General features: G+C 53.1%; 1 protein-coding gene across 2 annotated transcripts in view; it reads right to left on the bottom strand.

Annotated features, from left to right (window-relative positions):
• Positions 1-16,170, bottom strand: part of DNAH9 (dynein axonemal heavy chain 9) — a 185,387-nt gene extending 169,217 nt beyond the window's left edge. For both annotated transcript variants that reach the window (XM_027669560.1, XM_027669561.1), the window contains exons 1-14: positions 16,008-16,170; positions 15,344-15,502; positions 14,493-14,623; positions 14,193-14,404; positions 13,767-14,000; positions 12,245-12,412; positions 10,102-10,218; positions 8,849-8,999; positions 7,853-7,967; positions 7,099-7,167; positions 5,786-5,912; positions 3,092-3,347; positions 1,682-1,923; positions 529-664 (exon numbers count right to left, since the gene is read on the bottom strand). In XM_027669560.1, coding sequence (XP_027525361.1) covers positions 529-664; positions 1,682-1,923; positions 3,092-3,347; positions 5,786-5,912; positions 7,099-7,167; positions 7,853-7,967; positions 8,849-8,999; positions 10,102-10,218; positions 12,245-12,412; positions 13,767-14,000; positions 14,193-14,404; positions 14,493-14,623; positions 15,344-15,502; positions 16,008-16,099 — 2,209 coding nt within the window. In that variant the 5' untranslated portion in view covers positions 16,100-16,170. The remainder of the gene's footprint in view (positions 1-528; positions 665-1,681; positions 1,924-3,091; positions 3,348-5,785; positions 5,913-7,098; positions 7,168-7,852; positions 7,968-8,848; positions 9,000-10,101; positions 10,219-12,244; positions 12,413-13,766; positions 14,001-14,192; positions 14,405-14,492; positions 14,624-15,343; positions 15,503-16,007) is intronic.
• Positions 16,171-19,139: the final 2,969 nt, after the last annotated feature.

Consider the following 19,139-nt stretch of genomic DNA (forward strand, 5'->3'; position numbering starts at 1 on the left):
GGGAGGCATTCCTGGAGATGTGCTTTAGTTGGACACAAGCTGCTCTCAGTAGAGGGGGTGAACCTCCCTGGTGGTCTTAGGTAGGATGTCTGATCTAATGGCTGCTGAGCCCAGCTCGTCTCTTCACTGGACTTATGCTCAGGGACTGAGGTTTTTTGTTCATGACTTTCACGAATAGAACCAGCTCTTGAGACTGCCTGCAAATGAAAGATTGTGTCACCTTGATGCTTTGGGCATGGGAGGGTGGGAGATTGCTGAAGCCCAAGCCCAGACTTGGGAGGATGTCTCAATTTTGTCTACCCATTAATCCCTGCAAGTGATGAACATTCATCTCTACCCCTCCCCCTGAGGAATCCAGTGATGGAGTCACCCTCCCTGTCTGGAGGCTCCCCCAGAGACAGGGAAGAGGCCCAGTGGAAAGCCAGGAACGAGAGAACAACTTGTGGGCATGAGGAAGAGCACAACAAGAGATCTTCCTTTGGAGAGGCTGAGCAGCCACCGTGACCAGGGGACAGGAACCAGTGTCACCTGTGTTCTCCAGGAGGTACTTGAGCGAGCACTCAATGGCAGTGAAGAATCCATCCAGGACTATCTCATCCACATAATCCACATAGGCCTTCCAGGAGTCAGATGCTGGGGCTGCAAGTAAGAGGCTCTGGTTTTCCTGGAAGAAAAAGAAGATGCCTTCAAACACAGCAGGGCTGAGTCTGTTCTCCAAGAGAGCTGCCCACAGTTAAGGACTGATGCCAGTGAGCCCACGGGAACCAGCCTCCTGGAGGGATGGGATAGATGGATGTTGCTACTGGTGGTATGGCCACAATTTGCTCCTGTCAAGGGCTGCTTTGTCACCTGGAACAACTCAAGGGGAAAATGGAGTGCAGAAGAGCCTTGGCAGCTCTGCCACTTGTTCTCCTCCCTCTTCTCTGAGGACACAGGACTCAAGACTGCTTTGCAGCCCTGGGGAAGGGAGCACTGCACGTCTCAAAGGCTCATCCTGAGGCATGAAGACCCAGCTGGTTCTCTTCAGAGTCCAAGGCCAGACAGTGACCATCGGGAGAGGGCTGGACATAAAACCATCTCCCTCCAGGCCAAGGGCTGTCCCTGGCATGCATAACACCTGGCACCAGGCAGGTGAGGAACTGAGCTTTGGGCCTTTGCCTGGTCTGCAGAGGACTCTGAGCTCTGTCAAAGATGCTGGAAAGCACCAAAGTTTGGGACAGCAGCTTTTCTCTTGTCACTCAGCTTCTCCCTGGGCTGGCAGCATCACCTCCTGCTCCAAAGAGGGACAAGGAGTCTGAAACCGAAGGGTCAGCCCCAGCCAGCTGCCTCTGTTGGCAGGTAGGTACCTCGGAGCATATTTTTCCTTGGAGCAGGATCCCAAACCCGATGCACGACTCCCCTCTAGTGGCTCCAGCAGCCAGGGCTGCAGCCAGACAGACCCTTCCCTGGGCTGCAGCTGCTCCCAGTCCTTTCACTAGCTGGTGCTCAGCAATGCCAGACCACAGCCCTACACCCCCAGTCCAGCTCACCCACCAGAGCCACCATTAATTAACACTGGGTAAGATTTTCAAATGACTTAAGGGAGCTCATTTAAGGTGCAGCAGCTCTGGACATTTTCACTGGCACAGGGACACACAGAGCCTGTGAGGAGCCAACAAACCCCAGGGAAGGTCCCCCTCACCTTCAGCAGGGAGTGGATCCTCTGCCCGGCCTCTCTGACAAGGCTGTAGCGCTTTTCCAGGTGATTATGACAGTCCTCCAGGCTCAGCACTGAGTCCCTTTTACCATCCTTCCTCTCCAGGATGGGAGATGCCCACGAGCCCACAATGCTCTGGATCAACTCAACATTGTCCTTGGCTTTCTGCAGCCTCTGCTCGAGGTCATGGACACCTTCCATGACCCCGGAGATGTGATCCCACACACCTGGGGAGAAATGAGACCACTGACTCCCTGTTTTCAGAGCTGCTGGGCCAAGCTCTGGTGCATCTCCCTTCAGAGCAGCCTCTGGCTGTTTCCGCAAGGTCTCATGTATCTCTCACCCATCCTTAAGGCAAGAGACTCACCTGGACCAGCACAGCCACTTCTACATCCCTCCTGCCCCTACAAGCCACAGTTCAGACCAGCACAGCCTCCTTCCGGCCAGGAGCACCCCCACCATGGGGATGCCTGACAGCTCCTGCTCCCCTGTACCCAGGATGATCTCCTAGTGACTGACCCCAGAGGGAGAAGTGTGGGGAGAGTGGGAACAGCAGGCTGAGTGCCCCTGCCCTCACCACCAGAGCAGGGCCCCCCAACCCCAGGCTGTGCCAGCCCCAGGTGCATTCAGGTGCAGGGAACTTAGGGTTCATCTGCAGCAAAATCCAACTTTATTGTACAATGGAGAAAGATTTTGAGCCTGAGGATTTTCTGCCTTGCATGTTCCCCAGGGATTCACTTAGTCCTGCTCATACCACAAGCCTGAGGACAGAAACACACATTCCTCCCATGAGCAGTTTGCTCTCACCAAGAGGCTCCCTCTGCTCTGCTTTGCAGCTAAAGCTGCTCAAGGAAGAACTTGGTTAAATCACCCTGATGTCCCAGTGCACAAACACACCTCCAGCTGCACTATTCCATCCTGCTGGAAAAGCTAATGAGGTGGCCTGGGATGAGTTGTTCCCAGTGCCAGATGGCTGGGCCAAAGGGTTCCCACTCCCTGCACAGCTGGGTGAGGAAGCAGTGACTGAGTGGCATCACTTGGGCTGGCACAGGGGGGCAGCAAGGCAGGGAGCAGATGCTTCAACCCCAGCCTTGCCAGGTCCTGCAAACCCAAATGCTGCCATTTCACTGCTCACAGGGCAGCCTCTCCTGCCCAGAGCTCAGGCTGAACCTGAGGGTAGCAGGATCCTGTCCACAACCCCAGCAGATCAAGGGAATGTGGAAAGAAGCAGGAAAGCTGGGGGCTGCTTCTCATATCTCCAGTGCCTTCTCTGCTGGAGAGTCCTCTGTCCAACTGGGAACTGCCATTGGGAACCAGAGGACAGAGGCTGGGCACAGGGAGGAATCTGCTGAGACGCAGTTCTGTGCTCTGCCCCCTCCCCCAGCACCAGCTCACCCTCCATCTTCCAGGTCAGGGTTTCTTCTGCCTCTTTCAGCTTCACATCGACATCCTGCAGCTGCCCCTGCACCAGGGGATATTCCACCTCCAGCACTGTTCTCAGGACCTTGTTGTACCTGTTCCCCATCAGCTCCAGGTTGGCCACCAGCTGCCGGTAGGATTCCCTGGAGGAGTAGATTCCTGCTGCCGTGGGTGGGATGGCTCCTGCCCGGCTGCCCGACAGGTAACTCACCTCCCTAAGCACCGAGACCAGCTGGGGACACAAGGCACAGAGCTGAGCACAGGACAACCCTCCCAATGTCCTGGCAGACACCCTCCAGCCAACCCTGAGCACCCTGGGGGCTTCCTGCTGGTTTATTCCCAAAGCAGCACACTGGAAAGGGTCTGGACGCCTCCTGGTCTGTACTATCTATCTCCCTTTGATCTTTGACTCTGGTTTTCTTCCCAGCCAAAGGCACAGAGCTCTGTTAACTACCCAGCCAGCAAATTCCATCCAGACTCTGGTCCTCTCAGTCATCCTCATCCATGTGGATCACCCCTCAGATGAGGGACTCACATCAGCAGTCTCTCAGCAACACTGTTCCTGCAAACAGAGTTTGACCCTTATCTGATTGAATGAGAAGATGCTCCAGTTCTCTTGGTTTACTGGGCTGACTGGCTTAAAAGTATAAAAAAATTTAAAAAAAGTAATACCATGGCCCTAAGCCTGGTGACTTATCCTGTGGTCACCTTCCACCAAAGATATCCAGAGGCTTCTCCTGTCCCAACCAAAGCACTCAGTGCTAGTGCATGTTTGAGGTGTGATGGGACAGGATTGAGGGGGATTATTAAATCATAAACCCAAGTATAAACAACTCCCTGCAACAAAGGGAGCAGCAGGGTCTGCCAGTGTGATACATCACCTCTGGGACTAAAAGCCTTTGTTCAGTCCAGTGCCCAGTGAGTGGCAAAATCCTCCTGGGGTTATGCTGGCAGGGTGACAGAAACACAGTCCATTGTGCGGGCAATGGGGGGGTGAGGAGCTCTCCTGGCTGCAGATGAGCTTGAGGTGCAGCTCCCAGAAAGTCACCTTTCCCTCAGGTTAGCAGAATGTGTTATTCCTTCCTGTGAAGGTATGGGGCAGAACTCTGTCTGATCCCATCCCACCCACATCCTCTCGTCCCAGTTCCCTGCCCCTCTTTTCCATAGGAGAACTGGAATCTGCAGGTGTGACCATAAGCAGGTGAAGCCACAAGCACAGTTACTGCATGGCCAGGAGCCTTGTCACTGCCCTGGGTGACAGGCAGGGGTGACTGAAACCTCTCCACCACTGCCTGATGTCAGCTAAACCCCAATGTCCTGCAGAACTGGCCAAGGCTCCTGGAAGCACACTCCCTCTGAAGGAATGGCACAGGGGGGATCAGGCAGTGCCTGTCAGGAGAGTCAGTCGTGATGCACTCAGAGTGTGTCAGTGAAGACAAAGATAAAGAAGAAATAAAGAAAGAAGGGGTGAAGAGGAGTGCAGGAGGCAGTCTGGAAAGGTGGAAGAAGTAGGATGTGGTGGGAGGAAAAGGGAAAACCAGAGGCTGAGGAAACGAGAGGGCAAATGAGATAGAACCGAGCTCCACTCCCTTCTCTGCACTGCAATGTCTGGACATCCCCACCATGGGCTGGGGGGTCTTCCCCTCTCTCCCCTCCTCCATGGAATGTGACCTCTGGAATGCAATTCCATGCTTAAGAGTTGCAAGTACATCCTCCCTTCCAAGCAAAACCAGGTGCTTCTGTCTATTTTGGAGGGAATGAAGGGGTTGCTGAGCAGGCCCTGGGGGACATCAGACTGTCTGTCCTCAGTGTGCTCAGAGAAGAGCAGCAGCACTCACAGACTGGAGCTGAGGACAGGTACACTCAGCACATGCCAGGCTCCAAATCCCATCACCAGTGGAAAGGGTAGGAAACATTCCCTGGGGCCAGTTGGATCCCAACTTAGCAAGCAGCTTTCAAGGAGATGGACAAGTCCTTTGACTGAGGGGCAAGCTGGAATGAGATCTAAAATCTAAACCCTTTCCTTGGACAGTAGCAAGCCGCAGGGATAGGGGAAGCTTGGGATGCCAGTGTTTCCAAGGCCGCTGCAACTCCTCCCCTTCCCAGCAAAGGGCATTTTTACAGTCAACAGACCCTGGCTCCCACCAGGGCCCAGAAGCTCTCAGCCCATCTGTGCTCACTGCTGGCTCAGACCCTGCTCCTGCTCCAGGGGACCCAGAATAGAACTTAAATCTATCATCAGCCTCATGCTCCGCAGTGAAGGAAACACTGGAGTCACAAAACAAACCTTTGCTGGGTGTTTTACACCCTCTCAGAAGCTCAGGTTTCAGGTACACATAACATAAACCCACCTCTGGAGATGATGTCCCAACACTCCCCACACCAGTATTGACACTGGTCTAGATGGGCTGACACCAGTTACACACCTGGCTCCTCAGGGACTTTCTGCCACTGGTTCTGACTAGAATTTGCTCTGCTAAAACTATGATCCTGATATTTCTCCAGGAAACAGACCCCATGAAGAGGATGGCAAATCCATGTCGCCCACCACAGAAAGGGTTCCACAGACCTCAGAGAACAGACCTGGTACCAACCCCACCAGACCTCCGAAAAGTGGGGCACAGCCTGGGGACATGCCATGAGAGGCAGGAGAGGGGCAGCAGTTCTTACCTGGGGATCAAAGTTGACAGTGATCAGTTTGGTTTCTGGGTCTCGCCGGATGAGTGGCTGAGTCAGGTTGTACTGGGATTTTTCTGAGACTGTCTGGGACCAGTCTAAATACAGTTTTTCCTGATACCTGACAGAAAAGAGAAACATCACCATGTGGTTACCAAGACAGCAGACCATGGTACGTAACTGAATAGAAGCCCTGTCCAATCTGAGGATTAAAACCATGAAGGAATATTAAAAACCCATCCATGCCATCTTCCTAAAAATCATGGCTTCCATGACAAACACCCAAAGACCAGTGAAGCATCAAAGCAGGAGGACAAAGCTCTCTCAAGTACCAGTTTTAGCAGAGGATTCAGATTTGGAGACAGACTTTCCAAAGCATTTAAAAAGTGACAGATCAGCAGCTGATGGGCATTTCCGAAGTGTTTAAGCAGGGTGGGTGCCACAAACCCACAGGGATGCTGGGGGCGGCTGCAGCTGCCCTCACTTCTCCCAGTCAGTGCAGAGAGACCTTGACACCACTGGGATAGGAACATAGAGGGCAGAACAGGGGCCTGGTACCTCACATGACATGGATAGTCCCAACCACCCAAGTAACAAAGTCTCTTCTGAATCAAGTTGTCATCTGAGCACCTTGGCTGGGAAATATCACCAAAAACCAGCACCTCTGTTGGGTCACCCAGACCCCCTTTGGGGCTGCTCCCTTCTGAAAGGCTGTGCTAAATTATCCATTATCCAGCCTTTGTTCTGCTACTGGGGAACAGGGGTCCCTCCATCCACCCTGCAGGACCCAGCAGCCTGGGGCCTCAGCTGCCTTCACTGCTGACAGGGATGAGGCCCTGCAGGGATCTCCTCCCTGAGGAAGAGGCTCCCCTGAAGGGTCAGCCCAGAGCAACCAGTTCAGGTTTAACACGAAACATTGAGATGCCAAGTCATGGGCAACAACTCCCACTTCAAATTGTGGAATATAAATATTACAGCCACTGCAAACACCGTCAGTGAGTGGGCATGAGTGGGCAAAGAATTCTGCCCAGCCCAGGCCTTCTACCACAGCAGCTCCTACATCCCACAGCAGCTTTTTCCAAAGTTTCATTGGGCTGCACAGCCCCTGTTCCTCCCATGCAGAATTCTCCTTTCAAGCCATCCCAGGAAGTCTGTGGTGCACAGCGACAGGATCCCTCCTCCTCTCCCAGCAGAAAACTCCCTCTGGCTTAGGAAGAGACATTCCCAGGGCCTGGGCTGGTAGAAGTGTTGGAAGGTAGCTTAGAGGAGGAGAAGGTTTTCTCACACAGGGCCTGAGTCCCACTTACCTGTCGAGCAGCTGGATCATTTCCTCATACTTCTGTACCACCCTCCTTCCTTGGGCAGACTCCAAGCTCCTGGAGACACAAGGGACCAGTTCAGTGCTATGTTTCGTCCTGACGGGCTGCAATCTCTATTTACCCCTTCCCAAGAAACCCCACCAGACTGCAGGCAGGTCACTGCTGGGTGAATGACTGTTGGGTGATGAGAATTCCAGCACTGGTTCATTTTCTGGATCTTGGGAGACTAATGCTGAGAAAGTTGACTTCTGTCAGTACCCAAGGGCTGGGCTGCTCCCAGGGAGGTCTTGGAGACCAGGCTGAGTGGGATTGCAGTGAGAAAGATTCTCACAAAATCACAGAATATTCTCAGTTGGAAGGCACCCACAGGGATCATCAAGTCCAACTCTAAAATGAATGGCCCATACATCAGACCCATGACCTTGGTGTTATCAGCATCATGTTCTCATTCCAATACTTCTTTCAATTGCAACCTAGCACTGGGTCTGAAAGCTGAAGTGCCCATCTACTACCCCACTGTGCCTCTTACCCACTTCAAAACAAACCCAATTAATGAGTTTCTTTAAAAAAAAAAGATGGCAGGGAAGCAAACAGCACCAGTGCACTCACTTCACACCTCTTCCACTGAGGATTGTTCAAGCTGTAACCACTGGGTAACGTTCAACTCAGAAAGAATATTGGATTGATTGGAGACAAGATTTCAAGATGGTCATAAAGCAATTTATCTGGAGCAGACACTCACAGGTGTGGGATTTGCCTGAGGTGATCAAAAGGCCTCTGGATCCGCGCTCGCAGCTCCCGAGCCCAGCCCAGCGCTCCAGCCACGGGGGGCATGTTCTTGTGCAGGGGGGGAGACCCTGGGGGGAACATAGAGACAGCATTTCACTGAACACAGCATTGTAATCCCAAAGATAAACCAACAGGCTCTGGAACCCCAAAGATACACCAACAGGTACTGTAATCCCAAAGAGACACCAATAGGAATCCATCTGCACAAACTGCCCTGGTTTCCCAGCTTCTTCCCTGAAATCCAATGTCTGCTACATGATGTAGGTCTGGGACAAATCCCCCTGTGCCCCTGGACCCTAAATGAGGGATCACAGGAGAAGCCCAGCGTGTGGTAGAACCAGAGCTGATCAAGGCATCCTGTGCCTGGGGTGCATTCCCTGCTCCCCACAAACACCAGGGGAGGGATTTCTGCCCAGGAGCTCCTTGTGACCATGCCATCTAACCCCCACAGAACAACACTCCCCAAATCCACAGCAAATTCTGGACTCATTCTCCTTTGTTAATCTGCACTGGTTCCAGCAGTGCTGCCTCTCCAGGACTTGCCTGGTTCCAGAACAGTCTTCCTGAGGTAAGGAAAAGGGCTGCTGCTCAAAAAGACATACTAATCCTCATAATCTGACAGGAGTCTCCCCATTCCCTCCTGTGCCAAAACCCTTAATTCCCAAGTCCCCCTTCCATACTCAGCATTACAAGGGAGAAGCTCAGCATGTGCCCTCATTCCCACTCACACATACACCTTTAAAAAAGGATATTTCAACAGATTATTTGCTTTAATGCCAAGAACAGAGCATTCCCAGACATTTCCATTTCCACAGGGAGCTATAAAGGCTGAAAACCTTTGCAATTTGGGAAGTCCTGATTTCCTTAGCAAAAGCAAATTATTTTCCCCTAAAATTAATGGAAATCCAATTTTTTGTAAAGTCAGTTTTCCTCAGCACAGGGCACCCACCGAGCTCGAGCCCTGCCTGGGTGTGCCTGGAGTAGATGAGCCTGGTCTGGTCCAGGGCAGTGCTGAACATGCTGATGAGAAGAGGCCATTTGTCAGCAGCAACCGCAGCGACCACTGGACGCTCCAAAAGGCTCTGGAACATGGTCAGCAACTGAGGAGGGGGAGAAGCAGGGAAACAAATGGGGAAATATTCACACCTCTGCAAAGAGACCCACTGGGATTTTCCTCACTGACCCAGATGCTTCATCTTCCTCAGTAGCCCAAAAGTCTGCACTGATGGGCAGTTTGGCAAAGGGAATTTTTTTTCCCCTGTTTTTCCAAGTAGTTCCTCCCTTTCATAGAATCATTAAGGTGGGAAAAGACCTCCAAGACCATTAGGTCCAACCTTTGACCGAATCCCACCGTGTCCACTAAACCACACCATGGAGAATATCTTTATGAGAGATGCTCAGATTTTCTCTGGGGGAGAACCATATTCCCACTGTCATTCTTCAAATGCTTCAAAATTTATTATTTAAAAAAAACCCACAAACCCTCAGAAATATAAATACTAGCACTTCTATCACTTTCTACAGTCTTTTCTACAATTATATTGAAATTTTTCAGAAAAAACATTTACTTTCTCTGCAGGATGGATTCATTGGTAAACAAACCAGCCTTGTTTCTAAAAAAACCTCAGTTTTCAAAGTCGAAATGCATCCATATTTTAACTAAAACAACAAATTGATATTAACAATGACCATCTGGGTTTAACAGCAGTTCTCACCAGGAAATCAGAGTATCACAGAATGGTTTAGGTTGGAAGGCATTTTAAGGATCATCTCATTTCACCCCAATGACATGGGCAGGGACACCTTCCACTAGATCAGGTTACTTCAAGCCCTGTCAAACCAGGCCTTGAAAATCCTGGACAAAGCATCACTTCCTCCAGCTCACAGAGAGACCAGTAAAACTTCTGGCATCCCAAAGCCTGATTTGAGTAATTCCTTTGACTACTCTTCCTCAAACTGAGTAAAGGTCTGCTCTGTTTGTGTCTTAATGGGAAGAGCAGGAACACTCCCAAGGTTTCCACAGCTACCTAGCTGCACAGCTCATGAGGGACCCACAGGCCTGAGCATCACTCACCAAGTCCAGCCCAGCAGCTCCAAGTGTCACTGTCCCCCTGTCCAGCCCCATGTGCCTCCAGCACTGCCTGGGAGAGGCCAGTTGTCACTCCCCAAGGCAAACTGGGACAAGGGAGGGGACACACCAACCTTGAAGATGTGCTCCAAGTCCAGGGTGTCATCAAAGGCCTGGGTGAACACAGTGCCCAGCCGATGGTCGATGTCTTCTACTTTCTGCTGGAAACCCAAGGCATCCTGCTCAAACTCCTGGGGGAAGGGGGACAGTGAGCTGTGACACACAGAGACCAGCGAGATATTTCTTTTTATTATTCACCAAGAATTAAACCACTCCTCTGGCCAACCTCCAGCCAAGTCCCACGGAGTCAAGACACTCCTGTCCCATGGTTGGACCAGGGCCCTCCAGGATGGATCCACAGTCCAATGGGTACTAACTTCAACCTAGATGCAAGACAGACCTTTTTCCACACTCTCTTACCCTGCACTTGATCTGAAGACCACACCATCATCCAAAAAACCCAGAGCTGAGCTGCAAACCCCATCTACTTTCAAGCCAAAACGTCTCCATGGTTCTGTTAGTTAGGTGACTCCAAGTGGGGCAACAACAAAGGCAGTTCCAAACCACTTGGCATGGGCTGCCCAAGGGGGCTGTGAAGTTCCCCCTCTTGGACACTTTCAGCCTTGGAGTTATTGATCTGGTTCTAGCCCTGCTCCAGCTGTGCCTGTTTTGAGCAGGGAGGTGGACCAGGTGATCTCCAGAGGTCCTCTCCAACCCCAGCAGTTCTGTGTTCCTGTGATTCCCATCAGCCTCTGGCACTGCTCTTCTTGCCCCAGTTGGAATAAATCCTTTGAAGATCAAATGTAAAATCTAGGTTTGTTTTCCTGCAGGTAAAAGAGTCCACATCAAAGTGTGAACCTGACAAATGGGGAGACTTCAGGGCTTCTGCCCTGCCTTGGTCAAAGCCACCAAAAATGAGGCCATGTGTCTTTTTTCTGGAAGGAAAGAGCATAAGGCAACAGCTTTTGCTGGTATCACTGCTCAGCTCCAGCACCAACAGATGCCACGTTTGAGCTGAAAAAGAGGCTCTAGAGAGTAACAGAGGGTACAAAACTCAACTACTGAGAGAACAAGCACAGCTCAGAGTCACACAACACACCACAGGTTCACTGGAACCAAACCAGCTCCTGCAGAGCCACTATCACACTGTCACCCTCCTTCAGAGCCCTCCCTCCTGAAGAAGAGGGAACATGGAGCAAGGGGCTTTCCAGCAGGATTGTCCCAGGCAGCACCAGGGATGTGGCACCCACTGCAGAGTTGGACCAGGAGCTACAGGGAGCAAAGCATGAGCCACCCATCCCCACAGCAGACAGGTCCCACCACCAAAGGAAAGACTCCCAGTCCCAGGTCCCACCCCAGCCCAGTCCCCCCTCAGCTGCCCCAGTGCCCCAGTGTAACCTGGAGCCCCTCACACAGAGCTGCCCTCAGACCAGCTCTGTCCCTCCCTCCTCCAGGTGCGGGGACAGGCCTGATCATGTCCTGCTCACCAGCCACAGCAAACTGATCCCAGGGCAAATGGGGAAGCAGCAGAGGAAATCAGAGATCCTCTGAGATCCCACACAACTGTGGGACATGGATCCCTTGGGAAATGCCATTCCCACCCTGCCTGCACAGCTTCCTGCTGGTGTCACAGCCTGGGACAGGAGCTCTGAGCAGTCTGGCTGTCCATGGTACATTGGCTTTGCCCTGTGTGTGCCACACAAGTATCTGTGACCCCCATGGCCATGGAGCCATGACCCACAGGGCAAGGAATATTCCTTTAATTAAAGCACTACTGATAATCAAACACGGAGTCCTTGAATTCTGAGAGCTGAGATGCCACATGTTTATCCAGACAGGAGCAACACATCCCCAGGGACTGTGGAGCTGGCCCTCATCACAAAACCAGGCACCAAAGCAGGAAAGCGGGAAAGCAAAGGGATGGGGATGCTGGCACAGGTCAGACACACCAGCAGGGAAAGCTGGGGAAAGGCAGGGGAATTCACATTCCCCATCTGCACTGGTCTAAGGTCCTGAACCAGCAAGGTATACCAGACATGGAGCTGCAAGAACTCCGAAATCTCTGCAGGAAGGGCCCTGTTCCCTTCAGGGACTAATCAGATCACAACGAATGAGCTGGGAGGGAGCCAGCAGGAGCCAGGGCTCAATCACAGAGGGAGCTGCTGCTCTGGGAACACAGATGTCCTGCTGGTGCCTCTGCAGGCTGGTCCCACCTACCGTGTTGGCCAGGTCTAGGCAGTCGTAGCTTCGCTCTGCAAACACCTTGTAGGCCTCCTGGAACTCCTCATACATGTCCAGGACCTGCTGGCCCAGGGCCCTCCCTCTAATCCCGCTGAACTCCATCTTCTCCAGCTTTGTCAGGTCCAAGGCTGTGGTCAGGAGACCCTGCAGAGCCAGAGGGGGCACACACAGGGTCAGGTGGGGACAAAGAAGATGACAACAGTTGTCACAACACTGTGCTGTGTCTGCTGAAGGACCTCCCTAGGCACACCACAGGGGAGGGACACAACTGGGAAAGGGGAGCCAGGTCCCACCTGCCCTGGGCCAAGCCCTGCTCACAGCACACCCCACCCCAGAAGGCCATGTGCTGCCACCAGCAATACACCTTCAATTGTTTTTAAGGGTGTTTAGAGGACTGAAACAAAGCAATGTGTGAGACCCTGAGACATCATCCAGCACAGCTAAGAATCCCAGTTTTAGGAGTATTAACCAAGAAGGGAACTCTGATATTTACAGGTACTTGAACTGCCCAAGGCTCCTGCTCAGCCACAGCTCCCTGTGCCCACACAGGTGTCACTGCCCCTGCCTAGATGGCCTTGTCTGCTGAAAGGAGGACACAGGTCCTTCCTTCCCAACCTCAGGCGGCAGGGGAGCAGGGCAGAGCCTGGTCCCACAGTGCCAGCTCTCAGGAGGTGCCCCACTGACCCAGCTGTGGCAGCTCTGCCCCCCACACCCCATCCATTCCTTTTGTTCAGGCTAAACAAGGTCTGCTTTCCCAGAGGAGCAGGAGAAATGCTCTGATCTCCAGCACAGGAATGTCCTGCTGGCTGTCCAGCTTGCTGTGAGCTCGAGGACCACCCCAAAAGCTGAGTTGAGCAGGTATGGAGCTTCACCCCCAGGCAGGCAGCACTTGGGCAGCACCTCCCAGACAGGGGCTGCCAAAGGGGTCCCAGTCCAGGACACAGCTGCCCCTGTGACCACAGATACTACTCTCTGCACCAGCCAGCACAGTTTGGTTATCTGCACACCAAATCCTATTGGAAACCATCAATTCCAGAGAGCTGGGATTGTTCAGCCTCAAGAAAAGAATGCTCTGGGGAGACCTTAGAGACCAAGTGGTGCCTGGGCTCAAGGGGAGCATGTGGCCTCTCCAAGTCAGACAAGACACAGACCTAGAGTGTCTCTGAAGGCCACAAGAGGTCCAGGAGTTTGTACTGGCTTATTTACAGCCCCAAAGTCCCCATCCCCTGCTCAACAGGAGCACAGAGTCCAAGAGGACTCTTGGGAGCACTGACCAACCTGAGCAGAAGGACACAGCAGTTTATCTGACAAATGCACTGAGCAAGACCCAGTCAAACAAGGTCCTGGCCTTGATGCAATGGGCAATGGGACAGTGCAAAGAGCAGCCCCATTCCCTGCCATCAGGGGAGGCCACAGGGAGGGAAGATACCAGCGAATGAGTTCATGGCTACAGAGTTCTCCTGATGGCTTGCAATACTTTTCAAGACCAGAGTCTCACCTTCACCACCTCCAGCCTCTCCAGGAAGCTGTCCAGCCTTGCAAACACCATCCAGGAGTGGAAGTCCCACTTCCTCACTTCCTGGCCTGGCTCATAATACACGTGCAGATTTTCCCGCCTCTCCTCAAACACCCCTTTGAAGCCATTCAGGATGTCAAGCACTGTTTGCACCTTGCCCAGGCTCTCTTCCATCTCTCCTTTCAGAAGGTCTTCTGGAGACAGGTACACCACGGCCTGGAAGAGCAAAATCACACCTGAGAGGTCACTTCTGCCAGCACAGCAAACAGTGACTTCTTGCACTGAACATGTCTGACCCTGCCTCTGAAATTCAGAATCACTCTGCCAGGGAAGGATGGAGGAAAGGAGGAAAGAATAGACTTTCATAAAGAACTTCCTGTGGCAAACACAGGTGCCACAGACACACACCTGCTGGATGAGCAGGTTGCAGATTTCCTGGAGCAGAACTATGATCCTCACAGCCACGTTGTAGTGCTTGGAAGTGACCCAGATCCAACACACCATGTGGAGCAGAGGGACCAGGAAAGGCTTCACCTTGCTGAACTCAACAGCCTCTATGTTCTCCAAGGGGCCCTGGAGGGGTGTCAGGTGCAGGTGGATGTCCTGAGCTTCGGCCAGAGCTGTGGGAGGAGATGGGAGAAGTGGTGAGACCTGCTGAGATGCGGGGTCAGCAGTCAGCACCATGGTGAAGCTGTCCCATCATCTCACCTGCCTCAACATCCCTGAGCATGGTTTTGAAGGCTGGGACATAGATGCTCTTCACTCTCTCCAGCACCTCCATCATGTTCCTGACCTTCCTGGATTTCAGCTGGTCATAAATGCATTCCAGCTCATCACACCTGCAGCAGCCAAGACAGGTCACCACCCACGCTGGGGCAGCACCAGCTGTCCCTCCACACCACCCACTTCCCCTGGGCCTGATCCAGGATCTCCTCCAGCTACACATGGACTGAGTCCCAGTGGTGACAGGGAACAGGACCCACCCTGCAGGACAGCCAGGGTTGCTGGGAGTGAGCATGAGAGCAGCTCTGCTGGGGGCAGGGCTCTGCTGGAAGAAACCATGTGATGTTTCTGCAAGCACCAGTGACAGCTCTGCAGCAGGCAGGGCTTTGTCTCAGGTCAGCCTGAGCCAACACGGCACAAAGGTTTCCAAAGGGCAGGATCAAATTCCAATCCCTGGCTCATCTAACCCCACTCTGGCACCAACAGCCCAGCAGCAGCCAGCTGAGGGCACAGAAGGTGTCCATCAGCTCCACTCTGGGGCTGGTTCCCAGTAAACAGTGATGGAAAGAGCATTTCCAAAAAGCTTCCCTCATGGTGTAGCCCTGAGCTGTGCTGGGGCCCAATTAAACCCAGCCAGCTGCCCAGCAGTTCCCAGGCACCTTGAGATCATCATTATTTCATGTGTGGGAGCAGTTTTCCTCAGCTCAGGTCTCTGCACGACCCCGAGCAGCTGCTCTCCTTGGCTCACAGCAGCAGCAGCTCTGTCTGCATCAGCAGGTCCCTCCACCCAACCCAGCACAGTGCCCACTGTGCCCTGGGCAGGGCCCACAGGGTACCTGTTCTTCCAGAATTCCAGTTCCACCTTCGGGTTCGGGTTGCTGCCTTGCAGGAGAGGCTCTGAGGACTCTTTCTTCAGGGCTCTCTGGATCTGGTGACTCCAGTCAATGATGGCTGACTCAGTGGCATGGACAAGGGATTTATCAATCAGCTCCAAGCTGCACAAAACAAACCTCATGGATCACTTGGCTTTCCACTCATCCATGTGGATCCAGCTCAAACAACCCCTTGGGCAGCTGGATTTTGCAGTGACAGCCTAGATTCGTGTTTCAAAACCACAAAACAATCAAAACCATAAGACCTTGTCTTTGTTTTAAACGGGAATTACAGACTGAAGAAAATGGATGAAGCTCCGCAGCAGAGTGGGCAACGACACATTGGTCATGAAGTGAATCCCCACAAAGATCCAGCTGCCACCCCTGCACAGCCAGTCACTGTCACACCAGACCCTTTTGGGTTCAGGGTCTGACCTGCAGAGCTGTACCCTCAGCAAGTCTCTCTCTCCCCACTCTGTTCTCCCTGAATCTATTCTACCTTCCCACTTGCTTAATTCAGAGAGAAAGGACAGAGAGTGGGAGAGGTCAGGTCACCCCCCTGCCTTGGAAGCAGTAACTCCCCATTCTATCCCACTCAGGAGATAAAACCACACAGGGTCATACTCACAATCTCTCGTTTTCCGGATCAATGTCCTCAATTCCCTCCGAGCCAGCTGGAAGAGGCAGCAAGGTCCTGCCCTTTACTTGGCCAACAACCATGAAAACAGTTTTTTTTAGGTTGTGGACATGATGGATGATGTCCTGTGACACCACTCGTGGCCAGCCCTGGTGGTTCTTCCGGTTGGTCAGGATGGGCACAATCACCTACAGCAGGAGTCATGGAAGAGCAATGGAGAGGAGCTGAAGGAGGGCAGGGTTAGTTTGGATAGTAGGAAGAAATTATTCCCTGTGAGGGGGTTGAGGCCCTGGTACAGGTTGCTCAGACAAGCTGTGGCTGCCCCATCCCTGGAAGTGTCCAAGGCCAGGTTGGACAGGGCTTGGGGCAACCTGGGACAGTGGAAGGTGTCAGAACCATGGCAGAGTGTCAGAACTGGATGATTTTTAAGGTCCCTTCCCAGTCAAACCATGCTGTGATTGGATGATTCTTTGAGAAAAAGTGTTGCAGAAGACAGACAGGCCACCAGGCCCCACAGTCCTGTCTTGGCCAAGCCTGGAGATCCATATTCATCACTGTCCCAAGCAGTTCCCTGTCTATAAGAAACAAGGGTAGGTGGACCTCCAGCCCACACTGTTCCTGGTGAACCCTCTCCTCTGAATCCAGGCAGCTGAGAAGGGCGGAAACCAGCAGACACAGTGAGCTGACCCATCCTCAGGCTCTCCCAGCCTCTCAAACCTGCAACTACAGACGGCTCTGTGGGGTCTTGTCCTTTGCTCTTCCCACGTCTCCCCGTGCTGACCCCCCAGCCCAAGGGCTGTCCCTGCACAGAACCCCCCTGTGCACAGAGATGGAAGGTCTTCTGGTACCTCCTGGGATCTACTGCTGCTGAGGGTTCCTCCATCCCCACCCCAACCACACTGCCAACCTTGAGCACAGCCACTCTTTAGGTTATTTTCTGAGGTTGCAGCCCACTAAATACGATTTCTGTCTCCATCAGTGAAGTTGCAGGGTCTGCACTGACCCAGCACCATGCAGACTCATGGCTGGGCTGGGCTTGCCTGGACCTGAGCTGCTTCTGGCTTGTTTGTGATGGCAACAGTGCCTGTCACCCCCCTGGGCTGGCTGCAAGGCTGGAGCCAGGTTGTCCCTGGTGACAAACAGCCTTTGTGTGACCAGGCTTCAGGGAGGCTAAAGATATAAAACCAGATACAAATGGACATAGAATTAAAAAGGAACGAAGCAGCCCAGCACCACCAGGTGCCATCCCAGGGTGCTGAAGATTCTTTGCCTCATGCCTGAGGAAGATCAGTAGCAGCAACCACAGTGCCCAGGGAGCCTTGGGAAGGGGAGGCACAACCTCAGGGCACACAGGCAGACCCAGAGTGCTCCCCTTCAACGGCTTCAGCTGCACTTCTAGCAGGATTTGACCCTATTACTCAAATCACTTGGACTGCTAATGAGAGTAATGTCATAACCAGTCAAATAAGCTGTTTGTTTTCTTTTGGATTGTTAAAATGACAACTTGGCCCCCAGTGAACCCCCAGCCCCAGAGCACAAACGTGCGTCCCCTGCAGCCATCACAAGGGGTAGGTGTCACAAGCAGATGAGGTGGCCCCAGCTGTGACCCACAGACATGGTTTGGCAGGTCAGTTCCTGATGCCTCAAACAACTCACAGAGAGTTTGACACAAAATGTTTATTTCACTGAAAAATTCTTCTAAGACTGTCCTAAAAACTTGTGACAAAAGCTTCTTTCACACAGACCCACCCCAGCCCCTGGCCTGGCACCATCATTCTGTTAACCATGAAAAATGAGAACAAATCCAGACACAATCTGCTCCCTACGGAAATACCATATCTGCCTGCACAGGGGAGGGACCAAAGCCTGCAAATGCAGCTGGGATGTGCAAAACCAGGTGCTGAGGGCAGCCAGAAAGCAGCATTTAAGACCTGGGGAGTGTTCCTACCCCAGCACCTCCCTGTAGCAGATGGTGTTTGCAGTGCCCACTGTGGCTCCCAGCAGCACCCACAGACAGAGCAGAAACTGCTGCTTGAGCCAGCTTTCCAAAACCCAGGGCTCATCCAACACCTTGGAAGAAGGGCTCCCCATGTACATAATGTGTTAACCTACAAAACTCTGAGAGCCAGCCTGGCAGCCTGCTCTTGGGAATCCAGTATCAGTCACCAACCCAATATACCAACAGCATCATCTGAGCTTTGCAAAGCAAGCAGTTCCTCTGCTGTCCCGTTTACAGCCTCCTGCTGGGACTTCTCTAGGCCAGGGGCCATCAGGAATAAATTCAGACAGTGCTGTCTGGGTCAGGCTACTAACACAGGAAGGAGAAAGTTCTTGAACTTCTTGAAGATCCCTTTGGAGAAACATCAGCCCACCTGAGGTAATTGTGCACTGAACAGCAGAAGGCTCTTTTGAACATCAGGGACCACTTTCTGATGGTGAGGGTGACCAGGTGCTGGCAGAGGCTGCCCAGAGACTGTTAAGTCTCCATCTGTGGAGATACTTGAAAACCACCTGGATGTGGTCCTGGGCAACTGGTTCTGGTCCTGGGTGGCCTGGCTTGAAGAGGGGCTTGGACCAGATGGCGCTGAGATGTCCCTTCCAACACTGACTGTCACAGAATCACAGAATGGTTTGGGTTGGAAGGGACCTTAAAGATCATCTCGTTCCAACCCCTGCCATGGGCAGGGACACCTTCCACTAGCCCAGGTTGCTCCAAGCCCCGTCCAACCTGGCCTTGGACGTTTCCAGGGATGGGGCACCCACAGGTTCTCGGATTCTCAGGAATCCATCCCGTGTTTCTGTATCGCGGGTCAGTCCCACACGGACACCCTTGTGAGACAGCCTGGAAGCGCCGCGGGTCAGGATTTAGGGGTTTCTTTTAGGGGGCTCTACAGCCCCGGCGCTGCCTCAGCGCCCCTTACCTCCTCCAGGAGGGCGGCGAAGTGCGCCAGGGGGTCGGCGGGCAGGTCCCCGCAGAGCAGCTCCGCGGGGCCGGCGCCGGGCGGGCGGAGGAAGAAGACGGCCTTGCTGGCGGCGGGGGGCGGCGGGGGCGGCCCGGGGCGCAGCCCCAGCTCCCCTCCGGGGCCGCGCCAGGCGAGCAGCGCCGGCCCCGCCGCGCCCCGC

Source organism: Corapipo altera, unplaced genomic scaffold (genome assembly GCF_003945725.1).
Source record: "Corapipo altera isolate COAL_440 unplaced genomic scaffold, ASM394572v1 322, whole genome shotgun sequence".
Taxonomy (NCBI): domain Eukaryota; kingdom Metazoa; phylum Chordata; class Aves; order Passeriformes; family Pipridae; genus Corapipo; species Corapipo altera.